This window comes from Apis florea, unplaced genomic scaffold (assembly GCF_048593485.1).
Source record: "Apis florea isolate Af1SG1 unplaced genomic scaffold, ASM4859348v1 contig_3803_pilon, whole genome shotgun sequence".
NCBI lineage: Eukaryota > Metazoa > Arthropoda > Insecta > Hymenoptera > Apidae > Apis > Apis florea.
In genome coordinates, this window is record NW_028256864.1 from 1,771,393 (window position 1) to 1,790,814 (window position 19,422).

General features: G+C 32.7%; 2 protein-coding genes and 1 pseudogene across 3 annotated transcripts; 1 reads left to right on the top strand and 2 right to left on the bottom strand.

The window, feature by feature from the left end:
* Positions 1 to 544: 544 nt before the first annotated feature.
* LOC100870593 (uncharacterized) lies at positions 545 to 6,956 on the top strand. Of its 2 annotated transcripts, XM_012492599.2 has the most exons (7): positions 545 to 652; positions 2,141 to 2,435; positions 2,523 to 2,925; positions 3,061 to 3,387; positions 3,460 to 3,865; positions 4,125 to 4,764; positions 5,434 to 6,956. In XM_012492599.2, the coding sequence occupies exons 3-7, from the start codon at positions 2,599 to 2,601 to the stop codon at positions 5,492 to 5,494; spliced, it is 1,761 nt and encodes a 586-aa protein (XP_012348053.1). In that variant the 5' UTR covers positions 545 to 652; positions 2,141 to 2,435; positions 2,523 to 2,598; the 3' UTR covers positions 5,495 to 6,956. The 2 variants fall into 2 exon arrangements, with proteins under 2 accessions (XP_012348053.1, XP_012348054.1); XM_012492600.2 differs by lacking the exon at positions 2,141 to 2,435 and having other exon boundaries at positions 583 to 652.
* Ir25a (ionotropic receptor 25a) lies at positions 6,957 to 12,080 on the bottom strand. Its single transcript, XM_012492592.3, has 5 exons — positions 11,700 to 12,080; positions 10,090 to 11,231; positions 8,077 to 8,915; positions 7,638 to 7,967; positions 6,957 to 7,521 (listed from the first exon to the last, which is right to left on the bottom strand). The coding sequence occupies exons 1-5, from the start codon at positions 11,827 to 11,829 to the stop codon at positions 7,179 to 7,181; spliced, it is 2,784 nt and encodes a 927-aa protein (XP_012348046.2). The 5' UTR covers positions 11,830 to 12,080; the 3' UTR covers positions 6,957 to 7,178.
* Positions 12,081 to 12,422: 342 nt separating this feature from the next.
* On the bottom strand, positions 12,423 to 17,666 carry LOC147656131 (ionotropic receptor 25a-like; annotated as a pseudogene).
* Positions 17,667 to 19,422: the final 1,756 nt, after the last annotated feature.

Genomic DNA, 19,422 nt, shown 5'->3' on the forward strand with positions numbered 1-19,422 from the left:
TTAAACTATTAAATAAAAATACATTAACTCTCTTTTATAAAATATTTAAGACTTATTAAAGTCTATTAAACAATTTAATAGTAAATATATAAATATATCTATATTTTAAATAATTCTATTTTCAGATTTAATAATAATATTATATGCATATATTTTTTAAAGTACTTTTTAATTATTATTAAATATAATTATTAAAGATATAAGATTTATTAAATTACTAATGTCGAAAATATTAAAATTGATCAGATCAATTTGTTCTTTCATGTGTTTGTTTATTATAATTTTTCTAGTTTACACTTATTAAAATAACTTACACTTACTATTAATATGAATAAATTAAACATTCTATAATAAATAAAATTTACAAAACGTATGTTTATTTATAATGAAAATAAAATTTTAAAAATAAAATATCCAATAAAACCTAATAAATAATAAATATATCGCAGATGTAATTACAAATAATATTCAATTAATCTTTGTAATCAATGGAAGGTTAATTTCTGAACGCACTGAGAATCTTTTTCAAGAATTATCAAGTGCCAGTATCTGAAGGGGGAGGGGCAATGAAGCTTTTAGTAGCCGCCATGTTTTTCTCTGAGTGGGGTGTGTAGAAGAGGCCGGGGTGAAAATCATCTCTCGAGGCATGCAGGTATGTCAAAATTTTAATATTTTTATTAATCGTGATCGAAGTAATTATAATACTTGTCACAAGATGACAATGCATTGAATGTGAAAATATGTTTGTTGTTATTTCGTAACGTCATGCATTTGTTCGTTCTCTTGTCAAAAGAACTATGACTCAGACAAAATGCATAGCGCAATCAGCAAGGTTATTTGCATTGCTCTAGCAATGTCTTTGCCAACAATCCATAAACAGCCAAATTGCAGTATTATGCACTCGAATTTACAGTTTGTTTTTGTGCACCAGTACGAGAGACATCTATCAAGTGGACGAGGCTGGTTGATAATGCGTGCAAACTCAAAAATCTTATGTTATGCTTAATTACTCATATTCACGTAATGTAGCGATAAATGTTTTTGACAACATTGATAAAAGTATCGATTCGTTTCGACAGGTTCAGTAATTTGTTTTTATTTATATGTGCATTATGGTAACTCGTTTTTTTAGACACGACGTGGAACATGTACTTTAGCTCCACGATTTGTGCAACGTGACTTAATAGTCTCTAACATGAACGTTTAATTCTAAAACTGCGTCTTACATTTGCAACTATATTTTGCGTAAAATCTTTGCAAATTTAACCGAACATATATCAAATGTGATATTTAAAATTTTGCAATAGAAATATTTTGTATAATTATATGCTTTAATAAAATAAATAAAATTTCATGCTAATTTTATGTCAATGACATAAATATTTTTTTTATGTCAATGAAATAAATATTGTTTTGACTTATGATTAACAAATAAAGAAATATATTTACTTCAAATATATTTACTTCATTTATAATATGATTATTGAAAAATTTTATTATAATATTTTATATTATATTATATTTATGAAATAAAAATAAATAATGCCTATTATATATTTTAATATTTTATTGAAAAAGCATAAAAATCAGTAATTGATTTTTATTATATTTAAATATTTATTATTTATTTTTTTCCTATTATTTTATGATATATATTGAATAATAATGCTTGTTGCTATAACTTATTTAGATACTTATAAAAATAATATTTATTGTTAATGTAGCTTTGTTCTAATGAATGTTATGTTTCTGTATATCATCTTGTATATGTAGCATATTGTACAAGTTTGTTAATATATTGACATTAACACTTTTTCAGTTTATATGAAAGTGAAAGTTTTATACAATTATTATTTAATGTTGCTTATATAAGAAACGTGATAACAATTTTTTATGGTTTATTTAAAAAGATTTTTATAAATATAAGTTTATTGTATATATATATATAATTATATATATAATTATATTATATATATAAATGGATTTTGCTAAAATATATTATGTACATTATGGAATTATATTTTTTATTATATAAATAAATGAGAATGATAAAAAAACAAACACGTACTTTTTTATTTACAGAATATATTTTTGTATATAGAATATTTAAAAGAATAATTTGGAAATTATAAAATTTCAGTGTCAAAATGGGAAGGAGACTATATTTGTTATCCTTCACTAAGACCTGCCAGCCTCATTTCCACAAGATATCCACCACCTGCACAAGAACTAAGTAATTTTTAATATCAACGTAACTGAAATCATAAGAAGTACCACCATTGATTGTGGGCAACGAAACTAAAAGTGAGAAATTATAAGTAACAAAGAGAAAAAAAAAGAACATTTATCAAGCTAGTAAATGTCAAGGTGGTGGATTCAGTAAAATTGAAACATTAAAGGACAATAATATAATACAGTAACTCTATTGTAAATAGGTAACTTAATCATTCACTTTCTTCATAAATTTTCATCATATTAAAATTTAATATATAAATAATGATAAAATTTACTTACGTTTTAAGGAGAGAAGATGATCACCCTGGAGGTAGTGAAGTCTGTAAAAGTTCCTGGGTCTAGGAGGAGCTTTATTAAAAGGAAATGAGGAATCCGGCATTGCATCTGGTCGGAATAGCGACGTCCCCTGGTGGAGGTGAAGTTTTTGGTACCAGGGCCGAGGAGGAGTTGCGCCAGTGGCTCGAGGCACGCTTGGACGCATTGGGAATTGACCCCGTTGCGTACTCGCGATTTGTGCTCAGCCTATTGCGCTGCCCCGACTCGGCCCTAAGCCCACCAGAAGAAGCAGTAGGTACAGGTAGAAACGGAGGGCGTCGCATTCGGGCCCGACCTAAAGCAAAACTGCCCACGCAAGGAGATAGAGAGCAAAGACGTGCTGTCGTGCAATGTTTAACAAGTGCTGCTGATAATGTAAGTAACAATAATTTTTAATATCATTTACTATACTTCAAATTTTTTTACATATATATATATATACACACACATACACACACATATATTATTTTTTACATTATTATTTTATCTTATATATTCTTAATTATACAGAAGTGTGGTGTGGAAACGTTGGTCGACGAATTATGTATGAAACTTCGAGATTTGGAAGGAGGCGGCTCAGATGAAAAAGAAGAAGAATTTAAGAAGTCCGATGATGAAAATAAAACAAATTTAGAGTCGCTTACACCTCGCGACAGAGCTCTCAGATATTACGCGGCATTTCCTGCTTTACAACCTACAAACTTGAAAAAATTTTCTCAGAAAAAAGATCGGAATTTTGGAAATAATAACAACAATAATAATAAAATTAACGGAGTCAACTATAATAATAATAAGAATACTAATAAATCTCGCAATAAAAAAACAAAAATGTCTATTGTAAGTATTTATATTATCATATTTAACTTAAATATTGCGAAATTTTTAATGAGTTGATCTATTTTTCTCCAGTCTATTGACTCACGAAGATCAGAAGAAAAAGAAAGTTTTGGATTTGCTAAATCAATGGAACTTGAAAGAGAAAAAGAACTAGAATTGGAATTGGATAAACTTCGATTGGCACAATTACAAGCAAAGTTTGACGAGAGCTTGGAAGCACTTTGGGATTCAGGACCAGGCAATGCACAAGACACGGCTTCGATTTGGGCAGCACCTACACTTTCTATTCCTTCAGGACCCCTTTGGCCGACAGATACTACCGAGACAATCTTTACTTTATCCACCTCAGACAATGGTTATGCTACTGACACGCCGTATCAGGAATCTATTGTTGACGACTCGCCGCTTATTCCATGGGACATCGATTTAATCAGCATTGAAGATTATGCGGATGAATATAGTAACAAGAATAAATCAGGTCAGTATTTCAGATATATATGATCTATCAGTATCACGACATAGTAATACTGACTTAAGTATATCCAACGGATAGGAGATCCTTCTGACATGTAAGTAAATAACAGAATTCATCAAGTTAGTCGTAGAATGTCATTGTATTTGTGTCGTGCTGTAACATATGTTTTATTCTTATTTTTTATTTCATATACGTGTAAAAATTATTAACTTTATCGCAGAAAAATCCAAAATAAATAAATATCTAATATATATTATTCCAGAGAACAATGTTAACTGGTCTGACTCAGCTATGGATGGATCATGGTGCTGGAAAGGGCTTGGTAGTAATTTAGCTACCTTGGGCCACAGTCCTCAGACAGGTAGCTGCTTCTTTCCAGTCGCTCCGCGTAAAACTCCCATTGGAACACGCAAAGAATCTCGTTCAAATCTGAAAGTAAACAGCCTTCCAGAACCGGACGAGGATTTGCTTACTTCCGCTCGCACACACTTTCGTCCAATAAAGGATGATGGTCAGTGGGCCGATGGGACTACATTTCCTGTGAACAATACTTTAGAGCGGGTCGCGTATCGCAGATCTGAGTCAGGAAACTTGTTATATTTACCTGGTGGAGAGAGTCCTTACATGGAGTATCGAGAGAACGACTCATCGCTTTCTCCAGTATCTTCGAATTTAACGTTGAAATTCAGGGTGCGTCAATGCGACAAGTGCGTTCAAACCGAGCCCATTCGATCTCCGGTCAAACGCAGAATTCTCTCCGAACAGGATCATTTTCATTATACTCCAATTGGAGTGGAAGATACTGTTATTCGCGAAGAAGAGAATGTCGAGAAAGATTGCTATGCATTGGGTCAACTGGGCTGGGTACGATCTAATGTACCTCTGCACAATGATAGGAAAAGGTAATAAAGCGTCTGTAGAAGGAATTCGTACTACTGAAATCGTACTATCGACAGCTTTGTCTTTTTATTTTCTTTTTTTTTTTTTTTTTTCGGTTTTAATTTGTTACGCTACGCATTATTGCTGTTAAGTTGGAAAATGATTGAAAAAATAAGCTCATATATCCATCATTTTATTTTAATTTTACAGCGAAACGTATATATATTAATATTCGTTGCGCATTAAAATAAGGCTTTTCACGTTTGTTCGGAGGTACAAATATCATACTAAAATAAAAAAATCATTGGCTGAATAGTGAAAATAAAATTTTTGTTGTTAAATTATTCGAGTTATGAACATCGAGGATATACTTTTTTTTGTTATCAATCAATCTGTAACTTGAAATTGATAAATGTGTATGTGTAAGTTCTGTATATGTAATATATATATATATATATGTATGTATACATACGCATAATCAATCACATGGTATGTAATATGTTATGATATTAAGCAGCATTTAATTGAGCAAACACCTTTCGAGAGATTGGTCTCAATTTGCTACTACATAGGTTGAATTTAATTTGAAACGCGCTATTTAATGTAACATAGAATGTATATGGTCTGAGTACTTAGTCAAATTGTTGCAGTATACAATTAAAATTACATGTTTAATATGTTTTTTCCGATAGAAGGCACAGTAGCAGTTTCGGATGCCAGCCTCTGACGACTTTGCGTCCGTTGACCTTATGAACTGGAACTTAATATGAGCTGCTACAAATGCTATATGACTGGAAGATTTGAGGTGTAGTTATGCTTTTTTCTCAAGATGACGACGTAAATTGTTATTGACAGAGAAAGAAAAATAAAAGAATATGACATCGGGGGGCCTCTTGGCATGTGGAATTTGTTATGCATGTATCCAAGATGGTGCCGTTAAATGAAAAAAAAAAAAAAAAAATGTATCCCCCGTTGTCGTTGAACAAAGAATAAAAAAAAAAAAAAAAAAAAAAAAAAATATTAACGGTCGTAACGCGAGCGAAGCGAGACGAAAGAAATATTAAACGTTCATTTAGATAATTATTATTAACCCTTTGAAAAATAAAAAGGAAAAAAAAAAGAACGGAATGAAATAGAAAGAAAAAAAAAAAGGTATATATGTTACGCAACGTTCAAACGATGAGAACGTGTGCAAAAGAGAAAGGAAAAAAGTATCGAGAACGTAGTCAATGAGATTTCGTTTGTAGCTTGTTGATAATTTTATGTGAACTTTTTCGAGGAGAAAGAAACGAAAACAAAAAAAAAAAAAAAATATATATATATATATATATATAATTAGTGCGCTGATTTTTCTAGAAATTGTAGCGTGCAGTTTTTTCCTTTTTTGTTTCTTATCTGATGTGCAGGCGTTCATTGTGTGTTTGCATTGGATGCACTGCAGGAAAGAGAGAAAAAATGAAAATAACGAGTAACTAAGAAAAAATGCCAAAAAAAAGAATGAAATTAATTTAAAAAAAGAGAGAGAAGAGCCAAAAGAATAAAATTCGAGGATGGAGTACTTATAAGTATGAATAAAAAGGATAAAAAAAAAAGTGCCGCACGATATTAAACCGAGAACCATCGAAGTACTATTCTATTTTCTTGTTGTTTTTTTTTTTTCGTAATTATTAATGGATTATCTTAATTATATCCACCTAATTATAATTTAACATCCTAGATGATTAATATCCTGCCCCAATTCCATCATCCATCAGATCCCATGTTTTAAAGAAACCCAGAGTATCCAATGCTTTTCCAATGCTCCCTCAGAGAAAATATTATTGAAGACGTACATGTGAGGAAAAAAAAAAAAACAAAAAATATATATGTATATAAAAAAAGAAACGTATAACACGAAAAAATACTACGCCTATCTTGGCGAGGTTAAGCGGATGAAAATGTGAAAGGAACATCATTAGAAAAAAAATAAATGCCTTTTAAAGAGAATGAAAAAGAGCGAGTAAAATGTTATTAAAAAAAAAAAAAAAAAAAAACATGATGATAATGTTAAGACGTGACGAGGAAGATAGTTTAAAATGACAAGCGAGGTACATGAATTGCGATATGGAAAAAGTGGAAGTGTAAAGAAAAAAACACGAAGGAACATTCGAACATGAATTCTCTGCGCAAAATAATGTACACAAAGGGAGTAACCAAATAAAGGCATTGCAAACGCTATAGTTGTATATTATTTATTCCAGTTATATATAGATATATTTTTAATAAAAAAGATATATTCGTTTCTTAAAATATTTTTTTCCTTGGTTTATATATATATATATATTTTTTTTTTATCGAACATTAAACAGCAATAAATATTAAAATCGAATTATCATGTATCTACAATATAGGATAATTTATTTGTCTATGCGTATTTTCTTTTTTGTCACGAACACATTCAAAATCTTGATCGGAATTGGACATTTTGAAAAGCATGCGTGGGCGCCGGCTGTAAATTAAATCTGAGCGGTTTTACTTGTGTGATTTTATTTTTCATCGTATTGTTTCGATCGATTTTCGTGATCTTCGTACGGTGTCTATAATACCAGTACTCAAATGCCAAAGTGAAACAAGCAAAAATGATACCTAGAAATATGACTACAAACACTCCTCCGATATTATGAATACTTATACCGTCACTTTGACTGTTTTCTGCGTCGCAATCCTTTTTGTTCGGATTCTTCTTCCACCATTTATCTTTTAATTTTTCTAATTTCCTCTTGTTTAACAGTATCAAAATTCTGCGTTAGAAGAAAAATACGTATTACGATATTAGAAAGAAAGCAAAATACAATTTTATCCATTGATTAATTTTACTTTAGAAAATAGATAGAAAAGAATAGAGATAATAACTTACGCGTTATTAAACTGATCTTTCAAAGGTGATCCTCGTTGAACAGCAATCGCGTAAGGCTTCCTCGAAAAATCTTCTCCTACTTGAATCAGATCACAATTCGTCATAGTAAGATACTTAATAGTTGTTGAATCTTCTATATAGGCAAATTCATTATTCGAATCGAGGCGTCGAACTCGTCGAAGTGCTTTTTCCGTCGAGTCCGGAAATCCTGCCTCCTCCATAGCTTGCAACATTTTTGTGTACTTGTCACTGACAGGATAATCCCACACTGCCAAATTGGCTCTCTCCACGTCTGACAAACTGTCGTTAAGGCTCATCTCTTTCCAAATTCTAAAACGTAGATATAAGATATAACATCATTGTTCATCTCTCCTTTATCTTTTTGAAATTTTCAAACGATTCGATCTGGAAAATTATTCTAACCTCTTCGTTTACTTACTCGTAGAATTTCCACTCGATATTAGCCATTCTCTTGAAATAAATATAAGCCGAGGAATTTATCACCGGTGCGTATTGAATCTTATACTGTTTGCTAAGATCCTCTAACGTTTCGATCGGAATTTCCAATCTGGATACCGTCAAAAACGCCGCCAAATTTGCCGTGTAAGAGGCGATGATTATGAAACCGAACAACCACCAAGTGGCTGCGACCAGTCGTCCCGAAAGATTTTTCGGAGCTTCTCCACCACCTTGTGGTGTCAAAGAAGTCATGCAGAACCAGAAACACTCCCTCAAGTTGAATTCCCTCTTTTCATCGTCATTCTTGTATTTCTCCCGATTATTCTGGTAGCTGTACGGTGACCAACGATCGAAGATCCACAACAAGACACTGGTGAAGAGGTAGGCGGCCAAGATGCAGAACCAGACCTCGTTCTCCAATACCGTGAGGAATTTAAATAAAGAGGTGGTGGTCTTCGTTTTCAGCATCATGATAGACAGGCCGACAAGGTCGTAGTAAGGCACTGTGAAATCCACCACCCTTTCTCTCTCCGCTGTGACCCAGAGAGAGCCCAGCGCGATGTCAGCTCGTTTCTCGATCAATTCCCTCATCATTCCGTCCCAACTTCCGTCTAAATTTAGACTCCCATATTTCTTATCATCCGTTTCCCGTATTTCGTACTGAAAGCCTACCGTTTTCTTAATCTCGTTAAGAAGATCGATGCAAAAACCGTAATACTCGTTCTTCTCCTCGTTGTACATTACAAATGGCGGATGAATTACAGTGACCACTCGATAGCTTTTCACCGCTGTCGTATTCATTACGTCGTTGTTTGTCAACTTTACATAAAACCAACCAGTTTAGATAGACTGGATTGATTAGAGAGATTAATATATGTATATATATGTATAAATTCAGAAACGATTGTAAAATTTTTTTTTTTTTGATATTTGGAATGATTGGAGTGTAAAAATATCTTTCTCGTGATATTAAGACTTCGTTAAAAACGTATTATGTCTTATATAAAGACAAATGATGATGATATCTCGGGACAAGAATAAGTATTCGATGCAAAACTCGCGAGTGCCAAGACACAATTACGTGGTTGAAGGGTTTCGCGTTACATGTTGGATAAATAAATATAGTTGCATGCGCTATTTCCATTAGCGAACACTGCTATCAGCAATAACTGTAAATAAACGTGTCAAGGGTATAAATATCGCGATGAATAATGGAGCTAAGGAGTTAAATTTTAAATTCGCAATGGTTAAATTTAAAAAAATATGAAAATTTCATTGGGAAAATTTATTATTTGATACGCTTCTAATGAAAGTCTGGCTTAAGTTTTTCGTTTTTTTTTCTTTTTTTCACTGAAAAATGAGAATTAGAAATTATTACTGGAAATAATTATTGCTTTACGAGATGGTAATGGTGCATTAATTTTCATTTAATCGTAACGATGCTTCGCAATTGGTACCGATTAACTCGGAGATACGATTATTATAATAAACCTGACGATTATCGAGGATAGAACCTCATCTTCGCGTGACTTAAATCATAATTTTTTTTTTTCCTAATCAATAGATCGACCTAATTTCTTTTAGAAATGACACTTTACGTACTTTATCAAATTTTTATATAAAATACTTTTATCAATTTTTTTCGCTTAATTTAAAGTGTAAGTACAAGTTTATAGTATATTATCTTCTAAGAATTAAATATGAATGATGTTTGTTCCAATTCTTATCAATAATCTCAGGAAAATTCTATTCAATAACATTTTCATCAATAATGCATACGTATTTGAAGATACGTTATTGAAAAAAATTTCTACTCAACGACGATCAAAATCATTTCGAGATGGACGAAAGAGAAAAATTAGAAAATCTACAGATGGAAAAAGAAAAAGAGAGCAAAGATGGTAGATGGTTGAAAAAGAATCATAATCATCAATTCATCGTAAAAAAAAATCACAATTAATCAAACATTTTCGACATACATCCTATAATTTACCTTTAACGGTGAAGAAATGCTTGCGTTCCAAGATCCACTGTCGACCGTATTCGAAACAACTCCATCCTTTATGCTCACCAAATGGACAGACATCTCGAATTTGGCTTGGTGCTCTCCGTTTCTCGATCCCCATTTAACACCGGCGTACGTCGGCGTTATGTTTTTATAAGCTTCTTTTAATTTCCCAAAGAAATTCAACTTCCTCTCCGGCGTGTTGGTGTTATTGTACTCGTCACAGGTGATGTGCCTCGGCTCCATAGGCCATCCACCGTCGTCCAATGCCGATTTCATTGCGAGGACGGCCAATCGAATCAGATCGTAATAGAATGCGGATAATAAAATCGGTTTCGGCAATGAAAGTTCAACGGTCGAGTTGCTTTTCCCATTTTTGAATTCTGGCTTCATAAAGAGAACGCTTATATCTCTGCACTCGCATCTCGGCCAAATGTTAATATCCGGTGTCAATAAGAACCAACCGTACTTCTTATCGGTGAAATTCAAAGCGTCCGCCGCCTCGAGAGCGATGCTGATTGTATTCTCGTTGCCGAGAACAAAATAATTCACGATGTCCAAGTCCCGTAATCGAAGCAATTGCCTTTTCATCTCGATTATCTGTTGGGAGGTTTCGTTGATCACGTGACGGGTCGGCACGTTCAACAGCAGGCTTTTATACTTGTGGTCCATTACGAAATTGTAGTCGTAAAGAATGGCGGCGTTGGTGATGTTCAGCTGGATGGACAACTGCCTGACTACTTCCGGTATCAAATCTGTCGGGGGCATCACTTGAATCAGGTAATCTTGTTGATCCGTGTTCAGTTTCCTCCAGTATTGAAGATCCCCTACTTGGCCGTATTGCGCTGACAACGTGGGAATTCCTAGGGCGGCTGTGAACGAGTTAGATATCTTGGCAGCTAAGCCAGCTGTCGTTGTGTCTATCACCAGATCTGGAACTTTGCTGCCTCCTTTTTCCACGGCGGAATCCCAATTATTGCAGACACGATCCAGGGTGTTGTTTATGTCGGATTCGTTCACCTGCACGCTCCATACTTTGCCCAGGTGATTGGGATAATTTTCTCTGATTGTTTCCAAGGCGGTTATTATGCTCAGATTCGCCACTTTATTCGCTTCGTCGTTAATAATGACTGGTAAGCAAGATAGTGAAAAAGGAAGATTAGAATTGTTCGAGGAAATAAGATATTAATAATGGAACGTCGATTATTCGAATTTCTTTTTCAAACGATCACCTGAATTTATAGTATGATTTTTTAGTTTCATTTCTCTGATAATTTAATTTGAATTCGTAAGAAGAATTAAGTTGAATATGAATTAGTTGAAGAGAACTGAAAAATTAATATTTATTCTCTCTCCTTTTCTAGATTTCTTTTTTCTAAAACATATAGAACATTCACATTTGTTTTTAACAAATAAAAAACGTTTCCTTTAAATTATTTAATTTCTAGTTGTCTCATTAGTATTCACTAATTTGATTCCTCGTTATTCGAAGAATCGCGCAATCGACATTCTCTTTGTTTCCATTTCTTCAAAAAATTTGTGACGTAAAATTTAAAGAGCCCGAGATTAAAAAAATCAAATCGGATTTACTCACTTACATATATTAACAGATCTAGTTCTCGATTCCGATTCACGATTGCTCGCGACAGTCCTTTGCCCATAAATAAGAGATTTCCCGCAAAATCCAAGGAACCAACACATCGCAATCGTAAGTTCCACAAATCTCATTTCGATTTTTCACCTCGACTCTATATAACAAAAATCTGCATATTCTTCCTTTTCTTTCCTCTCGCTTTAGCTTCTACCCCTTCCTCGAGACGATTTTTCTCAATCGATAAGGGGAAGAAGGAGAGAAACGTCGAAAATTGCAGCTAATCCTCTCACGATAGTAAGTAATTAGTCGGTGCTGGCTTCGATCGTACACTCGATGCGTCTCGAGGTCAGTGTGTATATCGCGTGCGGAAATTAGTCAAGCAACTGAGGCCGGTCTCGAGACCGAAAGCCAGCTTTCTCTTTATTTCTATTTGTGTTTGTCCATTGGTTGCCGCGGGGATGACCTAATCAATTCCTCGTATCAACGCAGTTTGTACTCCCCTTTTTTTTTTTTTTTTTTTTTTTTTTCTGTTTCGTTACTTTTTTTTTCGTCAAAATTCCCGATCGCTGGCCATCTCACAACGAGGAAAGTAATTGGCGCGCACGAGTGGCGAGCCATCGTCAGGAAGAATTTGCATGTCGCGCGTCGCGTGCCATAAACTCGTGTTATCTCATAATTGACCGGTCGATCGTTAATTTTCTTTTGTCACACATATACGTTGCAAGTCTTAACATTTTAACGCCGATATCGATATCCTCATGACTCGCGATCGTGACCACTTTCTATGGAAACGATCCTTTCCTGAAAATCGTTCTAACTATTCGTGAAAACAGTTTTTTTGATTTTTTCGAATTTTGTTTTTTTAATTTTTTTTACGTAACCAGTTACTATTTGCATTATTCGATCCGGTATATCGATCTGTTTTCGATATCAAGTTTCACTCGATTAATATTTCAATATCGGTAAGAAGAAATAGTCAGCAAATTAATTAATGGAGAATCATGGAATTTATTCCTTATTCCTCCGTGAAATCGATGAGCAAATTGAAAGCTCAAAAAAGAAACAACGATTTTGTTTTAATTAACATTTATATTTTTCTTTGTATTTACATTGTTTTAAAAATACTTGTTTATATTCGCACACGTGTGCAAAAAATGAAAAGCCTGAAAATACATCTCGTTATCGAAACAGGAATATCTTTCTTTCTTTTTTTTTTTTTTTTTTTTTAAATGTTTCATTCATAACCTTATTTAATTTCACGAAAACTCGATCGATTGTTTTCATGAAAAGTAGTTTTTTCGTTCTTCGATTCAATTGATAGCAGTAGCAGCAATATTGAAGAACAAGTATTAGCGCAGCGAGAAATATACGAATGAAGATTATCAGGAGTACAGCAGTCAAATTGTCGAAATCGAAGCCCGCGTTAAAATCTTTGTCGCATTGGAGGCAATTTGCTTTTAAAGGATTTTCTTCCCACCATTTCTTCTTCAGAGCATTTAATCTCCATTCGATTGCCAGTGATCCTTTAATTAAACATTAATCGGGCAAATTATTCCAATTATTATTTAAGATTATCCGATTATAATCTTGAATCTCGAAGGGAAGAATTAAAATCTTGGAATTATGGAGATTTCGTTTCATCGAAATTTTCGAGCAAGAGAGATTTAAATAAAAATTCAAAGATTTTGTACAAAGATCAGAAAAATTAAGTAAATATTATTTTGAAATAGTGAATTGAATTTAAAAAATTCAAAAAATTCGAGGCAAGTTTTTTTACAAATTTTTGAAGATCGTTTGATCAGAATTAATTAAAAACTCGATTAATTCTTTGTCAGAATTATTTCAAGTGATAATTTCTATACATACAATTTTCGATCGAATATAAAACATTTTCATTATATGGAGAAGCTTGAGACGAGTGGATCCTCCATGTATTATTGTAGAAGGAAACTATTTTCAACAATTTCATTAAACAAGTTTCTTTTAAATCCCTATCAAAAATTCACAATTGAAAATGTTTGCATCTACAAAAAAAGAAGAATATTTATATTATATTTTCATTCTTAACAGTAGAATACTATCAAAGTTTGACTACCTATTATCCTGTATAACAATAACACAAGATATTTGGATTGGAAAAATTTAAAAGATGATTTTAAAGATCAAAGAAAATACAAAAGATCTAGAAAAAAAGAAAAATATCGGTTAAAGTTTATTTTTGCAAATGATATAAGCAATTTGGAACAACTAGATAAAATGAGACAGTGGTGAGAGTGAAGTGGCATTATCTCCTCCTCTCTCTCTTTTCCTTTCTCTCCAACTGATGAAAAATTAAATTGCTTATAACTTGCAAAAATAAACTTCAACGCTACATTTTTCTATTTATTTTAATCTCTAGAATCATCCCTTAAATTTTCTCTCCACTTCGTTCCAGCTCCATTTCTGATGAGATTCAAGTTACCTCGCCTGTGGATATATTTCCATTCTTAGAACGTGAAAATGAAAATTTATGATTACCAGATCATCGATTCAATTGCAATAGAATTATATTGGATGGAACGAAAAGGGATTAGAATTGAACTTACGCATCGTCGAGCTTCCTCTTCAATGGAGAACCCTGTTGGATTCGCGAAAGCGAACGATTCCTTGGCCAACTCCTCCCCAACCTGTTTCAATTCGTCAGTATCAGGTATTTTACGATCGTGGCTTTCGCGATAAAAGCGAAAACTCGTGAACGCGGTTCACTTTCCGGACCATCTTCACCGCTTGTTCTACGTTTGCAAGAAATCCTGCATCCATCATAGCGGAATACATCGCCGTGAATTTGTTCTCCAACGGATAATCCCGCACGACGTAATCGGATCTCTTCCATTCCGGTCTATCCTCATTTAGCGCCATTCGTTTCCACTTCCTGGGCAACAATTTTTTACCTATCTCTACGATTTTCTTCACTTTTATCTCTGTAAACGAATCGATTCGTAGATCAATCGTATTATTTCTCTTTCTTTGCACATTTAAATTTTAAATATCCTTGTTGTTGTGAAAATATTAGTGCCAGAACAGGGTTATATATTATAAAAATAATAAGAATGTTATATTGTTGTAATTATATCGGAATCAATTAGAAATATTATTTAATTAGATCAACATTTGAAATTTTCTCTTATGGATTATATATAATCATGTTTTATTTACATTTATGGATGATGCAATATATTATCGCATATTTTAAAATTGACGTAGCTTATAAATTAAAAAAAAAAAATAATATTTAAAAAGAATATCTTCTTTCTAATTTTTTTTTACAGATTTATCACTTACTGATCAAACGAATCCTCGATCTCTTTCATTCACGTGAAAAGTATTTGAACGTCGAGGAATTAGCCACCGAACTGCTTTCTCAGAATGATTCGATATTTCTTTTTAACGTCCTATCGGCCGCCCGATTGGCCGTGTTAAGCGGCGACGATCACGAAACCGAACATCCAACAGGATGCTACCACCGGTTTACCCGACAAATGTTTCGGGATATCCCCGTTTCCTTGGAACAGGGAGGTGAATGTGAACCAGATGAAATCCTTCAACTAGGTGAATCGATCGTTTCGATACTTTGCTCGATTGTTCCGGTGGCTAAAGGGCGAGTACCTCTCGAGAATATATAATAGAAATATCGTCCGGAGGAAAACGTGCACGAACATTATCCAGACATCGATATCCAGGATCATTAGGGACTTGAGATACTTCTCCTTTTTCTTTAGCATCATTATCGTGAAACCGCTCGATTCTTGGTACGATATCGTGAAGTCCACTAGCTGAATATTTTTCCCCTTCCCCCCATTATTCTATTAACCTTTTCGACGAACGATGATCGAGGGAGAGATGGGAGGGGAGGGTTTAATCATCGATTTCCGGGATTATAATGATATAATGCGATTCGAGTTTAATTAATTTTCGTATTAATAAAATAAAGGGTATCGAGTTGGCGGTTTTTCGAGTGCAAAAGTAAATCAATTTATTATATAATGTATCCGTGTATACGTATAATTAATGTTAATTATATTCGCGAGGGGGCCGATTCTGAGAGACGTAAGCATAAAAGTTGGTTGGCCAGAAACGAAGTTCGACGCTTATTCGTTAAATTATAAGCAATTTAAATTTTTGCTAGATGAAGTTAAAGTGAAGTGATGCGATGTGAACAGTGTGAGATAGACACGTTTTACTTTCTTCTTTCTTTCACCTGGCACAAATTTAAATTGTACATAATTTCATAAACGAGCCTCAACTCACATTTTTGTATCTTTGCGTTTTAATATCTAGAATCGATTCTTTAAATGTGTCTCAATTCAATAGAATGCTTCGCAGTTTACAGATAAATTTATCGTTCATCTTTAAGGGATATACTTTTCTATCTCGAAATTTGATTAAATTTGACAAACGCATTTACTAACACATATTTCGTTCGTAATAATTATTTCGAATGTAAAAAATGTTTTTTTTTTTAAAGAGTTGAATTCGTATTTTTTAAATTTATACATGAATGACATGAAAAACAAATTATTTTCATTTAATTGTCTGCTTAATCTATATTTTGTGGGAAAAAAAAGGTAAAAATGTAAGATAAAATAGAAATATAAATAAAATCGAGCTTTTAATCTAATAAAATGTCAATAAAATTTTTAATAATCATTAAAATTTAAGCAAACTTTACAACGATCTTTCACAATAATTGTCATCACTCGTTTAAATAAAATCTATGTATTCCGATTTATTTTGTGATTTTCAGAGAATCAAAGAAAAGTTATTTTTAAGAGATGGAATATAATATTTTTTTCCCCTCTGAGTGCTAATATTTAAATGACCCTTAATCCAATTTTCAATTTCTTTAAAATTATGTCGCAATAACAATGGTCCTACCACGAAACTCGGAATATTCCAACTTGTACGAGCTAACTATGTAACTGCTCATAAAAAAAAAAAAAAGAATATCAAACCGCAGAATGTCCCGGAAATTTCTGCGGTGACCGCCGCTTCACTCGCACGCAGGAAGAAACTTCTTTCCCCTTTCCATAGACATACCGTGCTAATGACGTAGTAAAAGGACACGAAGGCTTAAAAATCCCCACAAAACACACACACACAAAAAAAAAATACTCCAAGTTTAGATACGAGAACTTCAAGTTTAGATATTAAAATCAACACGTCGCAAAATTAACAAACTTAATTATCGTAACAATAATAATAAAACACAAATATTAATTCGAATCTAAGAAAGGAAATAAAATCAATGAAACAATCAATCCACTTTTTCTGAATCATTACAATTTAATTACGGATCGTAAGTTTTCGCCAACGCGAAAGTTTAATATTCTATCTTAAAAATCGAAAATCGCAATATTTTGAATACATTATTTTACGTAATATACAATAAAATTAATTTATATTATTTTATTACGTGTAAAACGTGAGTACCTTTCAAAATATTTTATCTTATCAGGATCAAAAATTGGCAAAATTTTTCCATCAATTCGATAAAATATAGACACATAAAAATATACTGTTTTCCCTGTATATCCATTGATAGTTCGATCGTCGTGTTTTTCCAAAGAGAATGGTCATAAAATGGAACGGAATATAAAAAGGAAAATTTCGCATTTCTTTTTAACGATATAATTGATAGATACCTCTGCTAGATGTCATCCATATCGTCCCCATATCCGACATATTGTTCATTAATTCGTAGATCATACCGTTTCCAAAATCCCTGGTGTCAGAATCCAAATCGCCGTAATTCTTGTCGTACGATTCTCTGACGGTGTAATCAAAATCCGCCAATGATCCGATATCGTTCGGAAGATCGATGCAATATCCGTGAAAAGAACCGCTGCTGCTATTGTACGTGACGTATGGTGGGGGGAGGAGAGGGGGCGATTGCTGTTACCGCTCGATATATCGGTCTGTTTCCGTTGCTCATTTCTTATTTTTATCTCCTTTTCTCTTGGCCACCGTTTTATGAGATTTATAAAGATTTATCTAATTTTAGATAAAGGAAAAAGTGCCAGTTTCGTTCGTTCCGCAATTTAATGAAAATGTTATACGCTATTCGATCATTTATGATAGAGACGTTGCTTTCGATCGTAAGTACATTCAGAATTTGTAAAGGATGAAGGATAAAGAGAGTATAAATTCAGAAGTAAATTTTAGGAGGAGGAGATAATTTCTAATAAACAGTTTTTGATATATTTTCGTTATGTTTCAGGTGAAATGAAAGAAAGTAGGGAAAAAAAATTTGAAAATATATTAATTTGTAATAATAAGTTAATTTGTGTTGTGACGATTGGAAAGACTTTTGTTCTCCGTGGGATTACAAAGGAGTGTTTTTTTAATGATACTTTTACTATCTATTCGCGCGATTAATAGCAAAAAATACTATGCTTAATTGGAACAATTGAAAGCATCAATCATATCTAGAATAGAAAATGTTTTCTACAACGATAATATATGACCACATTCATCTTCAATGTCGCGACAAAATTGTTGGAGTTTAGTTCAGTCTATCCCATTTATCATTATTCCATCATATTTACCAGACTTTAATATTTACTTGTTTTGTAAATTACAAAATTCTCTTAATGAAAAATTGCCTAAAAATAAATATATTTGTATTTGAACTTTTTTAATATAAAATATCCAAAATAAATGGATCTTTATTAAAGTAATAATAAACATTTATATTCCCCAAAAATGGTAAAAAGTCATACAACAAAATAACTTTATATACAGAAGCGAGAATCGTAATGGTGAAGATTCGATTCAATAGAAAAAGAAATTATAATATAATATCACATTAAATTAATACTTCAACAATACAAAATACCTATAATTTAAAATAAGAGAATATAAAATTATAAAATGAGCTTTTTAGCTTTTTTTAAACTTTTTAAAATGTTCTCAATTTGCCATATTTGACTAAAAAAGTTCTATGCAATGGCTACACAAAGTTCATTACATCATTTATGTATTAAACAATTATCAAATATATTTGATATCATAAAAAATGTATAATCTGATAAAAAAAATATATGTACAAATATTTCTTACAGTCGTTGTCCAAAATTATCAGTATCTTAAAGAAATTATCTCAAAGGAACAAGGGAATGGATTTATGTAATCTAATAGCAGCATTAGCGCGTGTCTGATCCACGACAAGCTTATTCTACTTGCACGCGACGCTTCTGCGTTGTAATTAAACAGGATAAATAAGGTATGCTCAATGTTGCAACACGAAAGCACGTGACTGGAATGATCCTTGTAAACGATTGAAATTGTTACATTTAATTTGCAAAGCACACCTTTGTACTTACCAACTACAAGTGACAAAGTCCCCGAGAAGTGGACTTTGAGTATCTGTTTCCGAACCTGAAGCGAAAGCTTGTGCAAACTTCCTTCTTGCCAAGATGTCTTTGAACGTCAAAACTGCAGTTAAGGCGGTTATTAATCTTCCGGTTGGTGAACGTTTGACATTGTACATACCTCGATCGATGCAATCACGGTACTCGACGTTACAAATTTTGTAATTTAAACAGATCCCCGTGGATCTTGGGTAATTAATGCAATCTTGAGTCACGTGGATTAATCTGTCCCTCGTAGAACAATGCGAGCGTCTCGTTATATACTTTTAAATATGAAGCTTGAAATAGAATAGTTGAAAAGTGTTAATATCTACAATT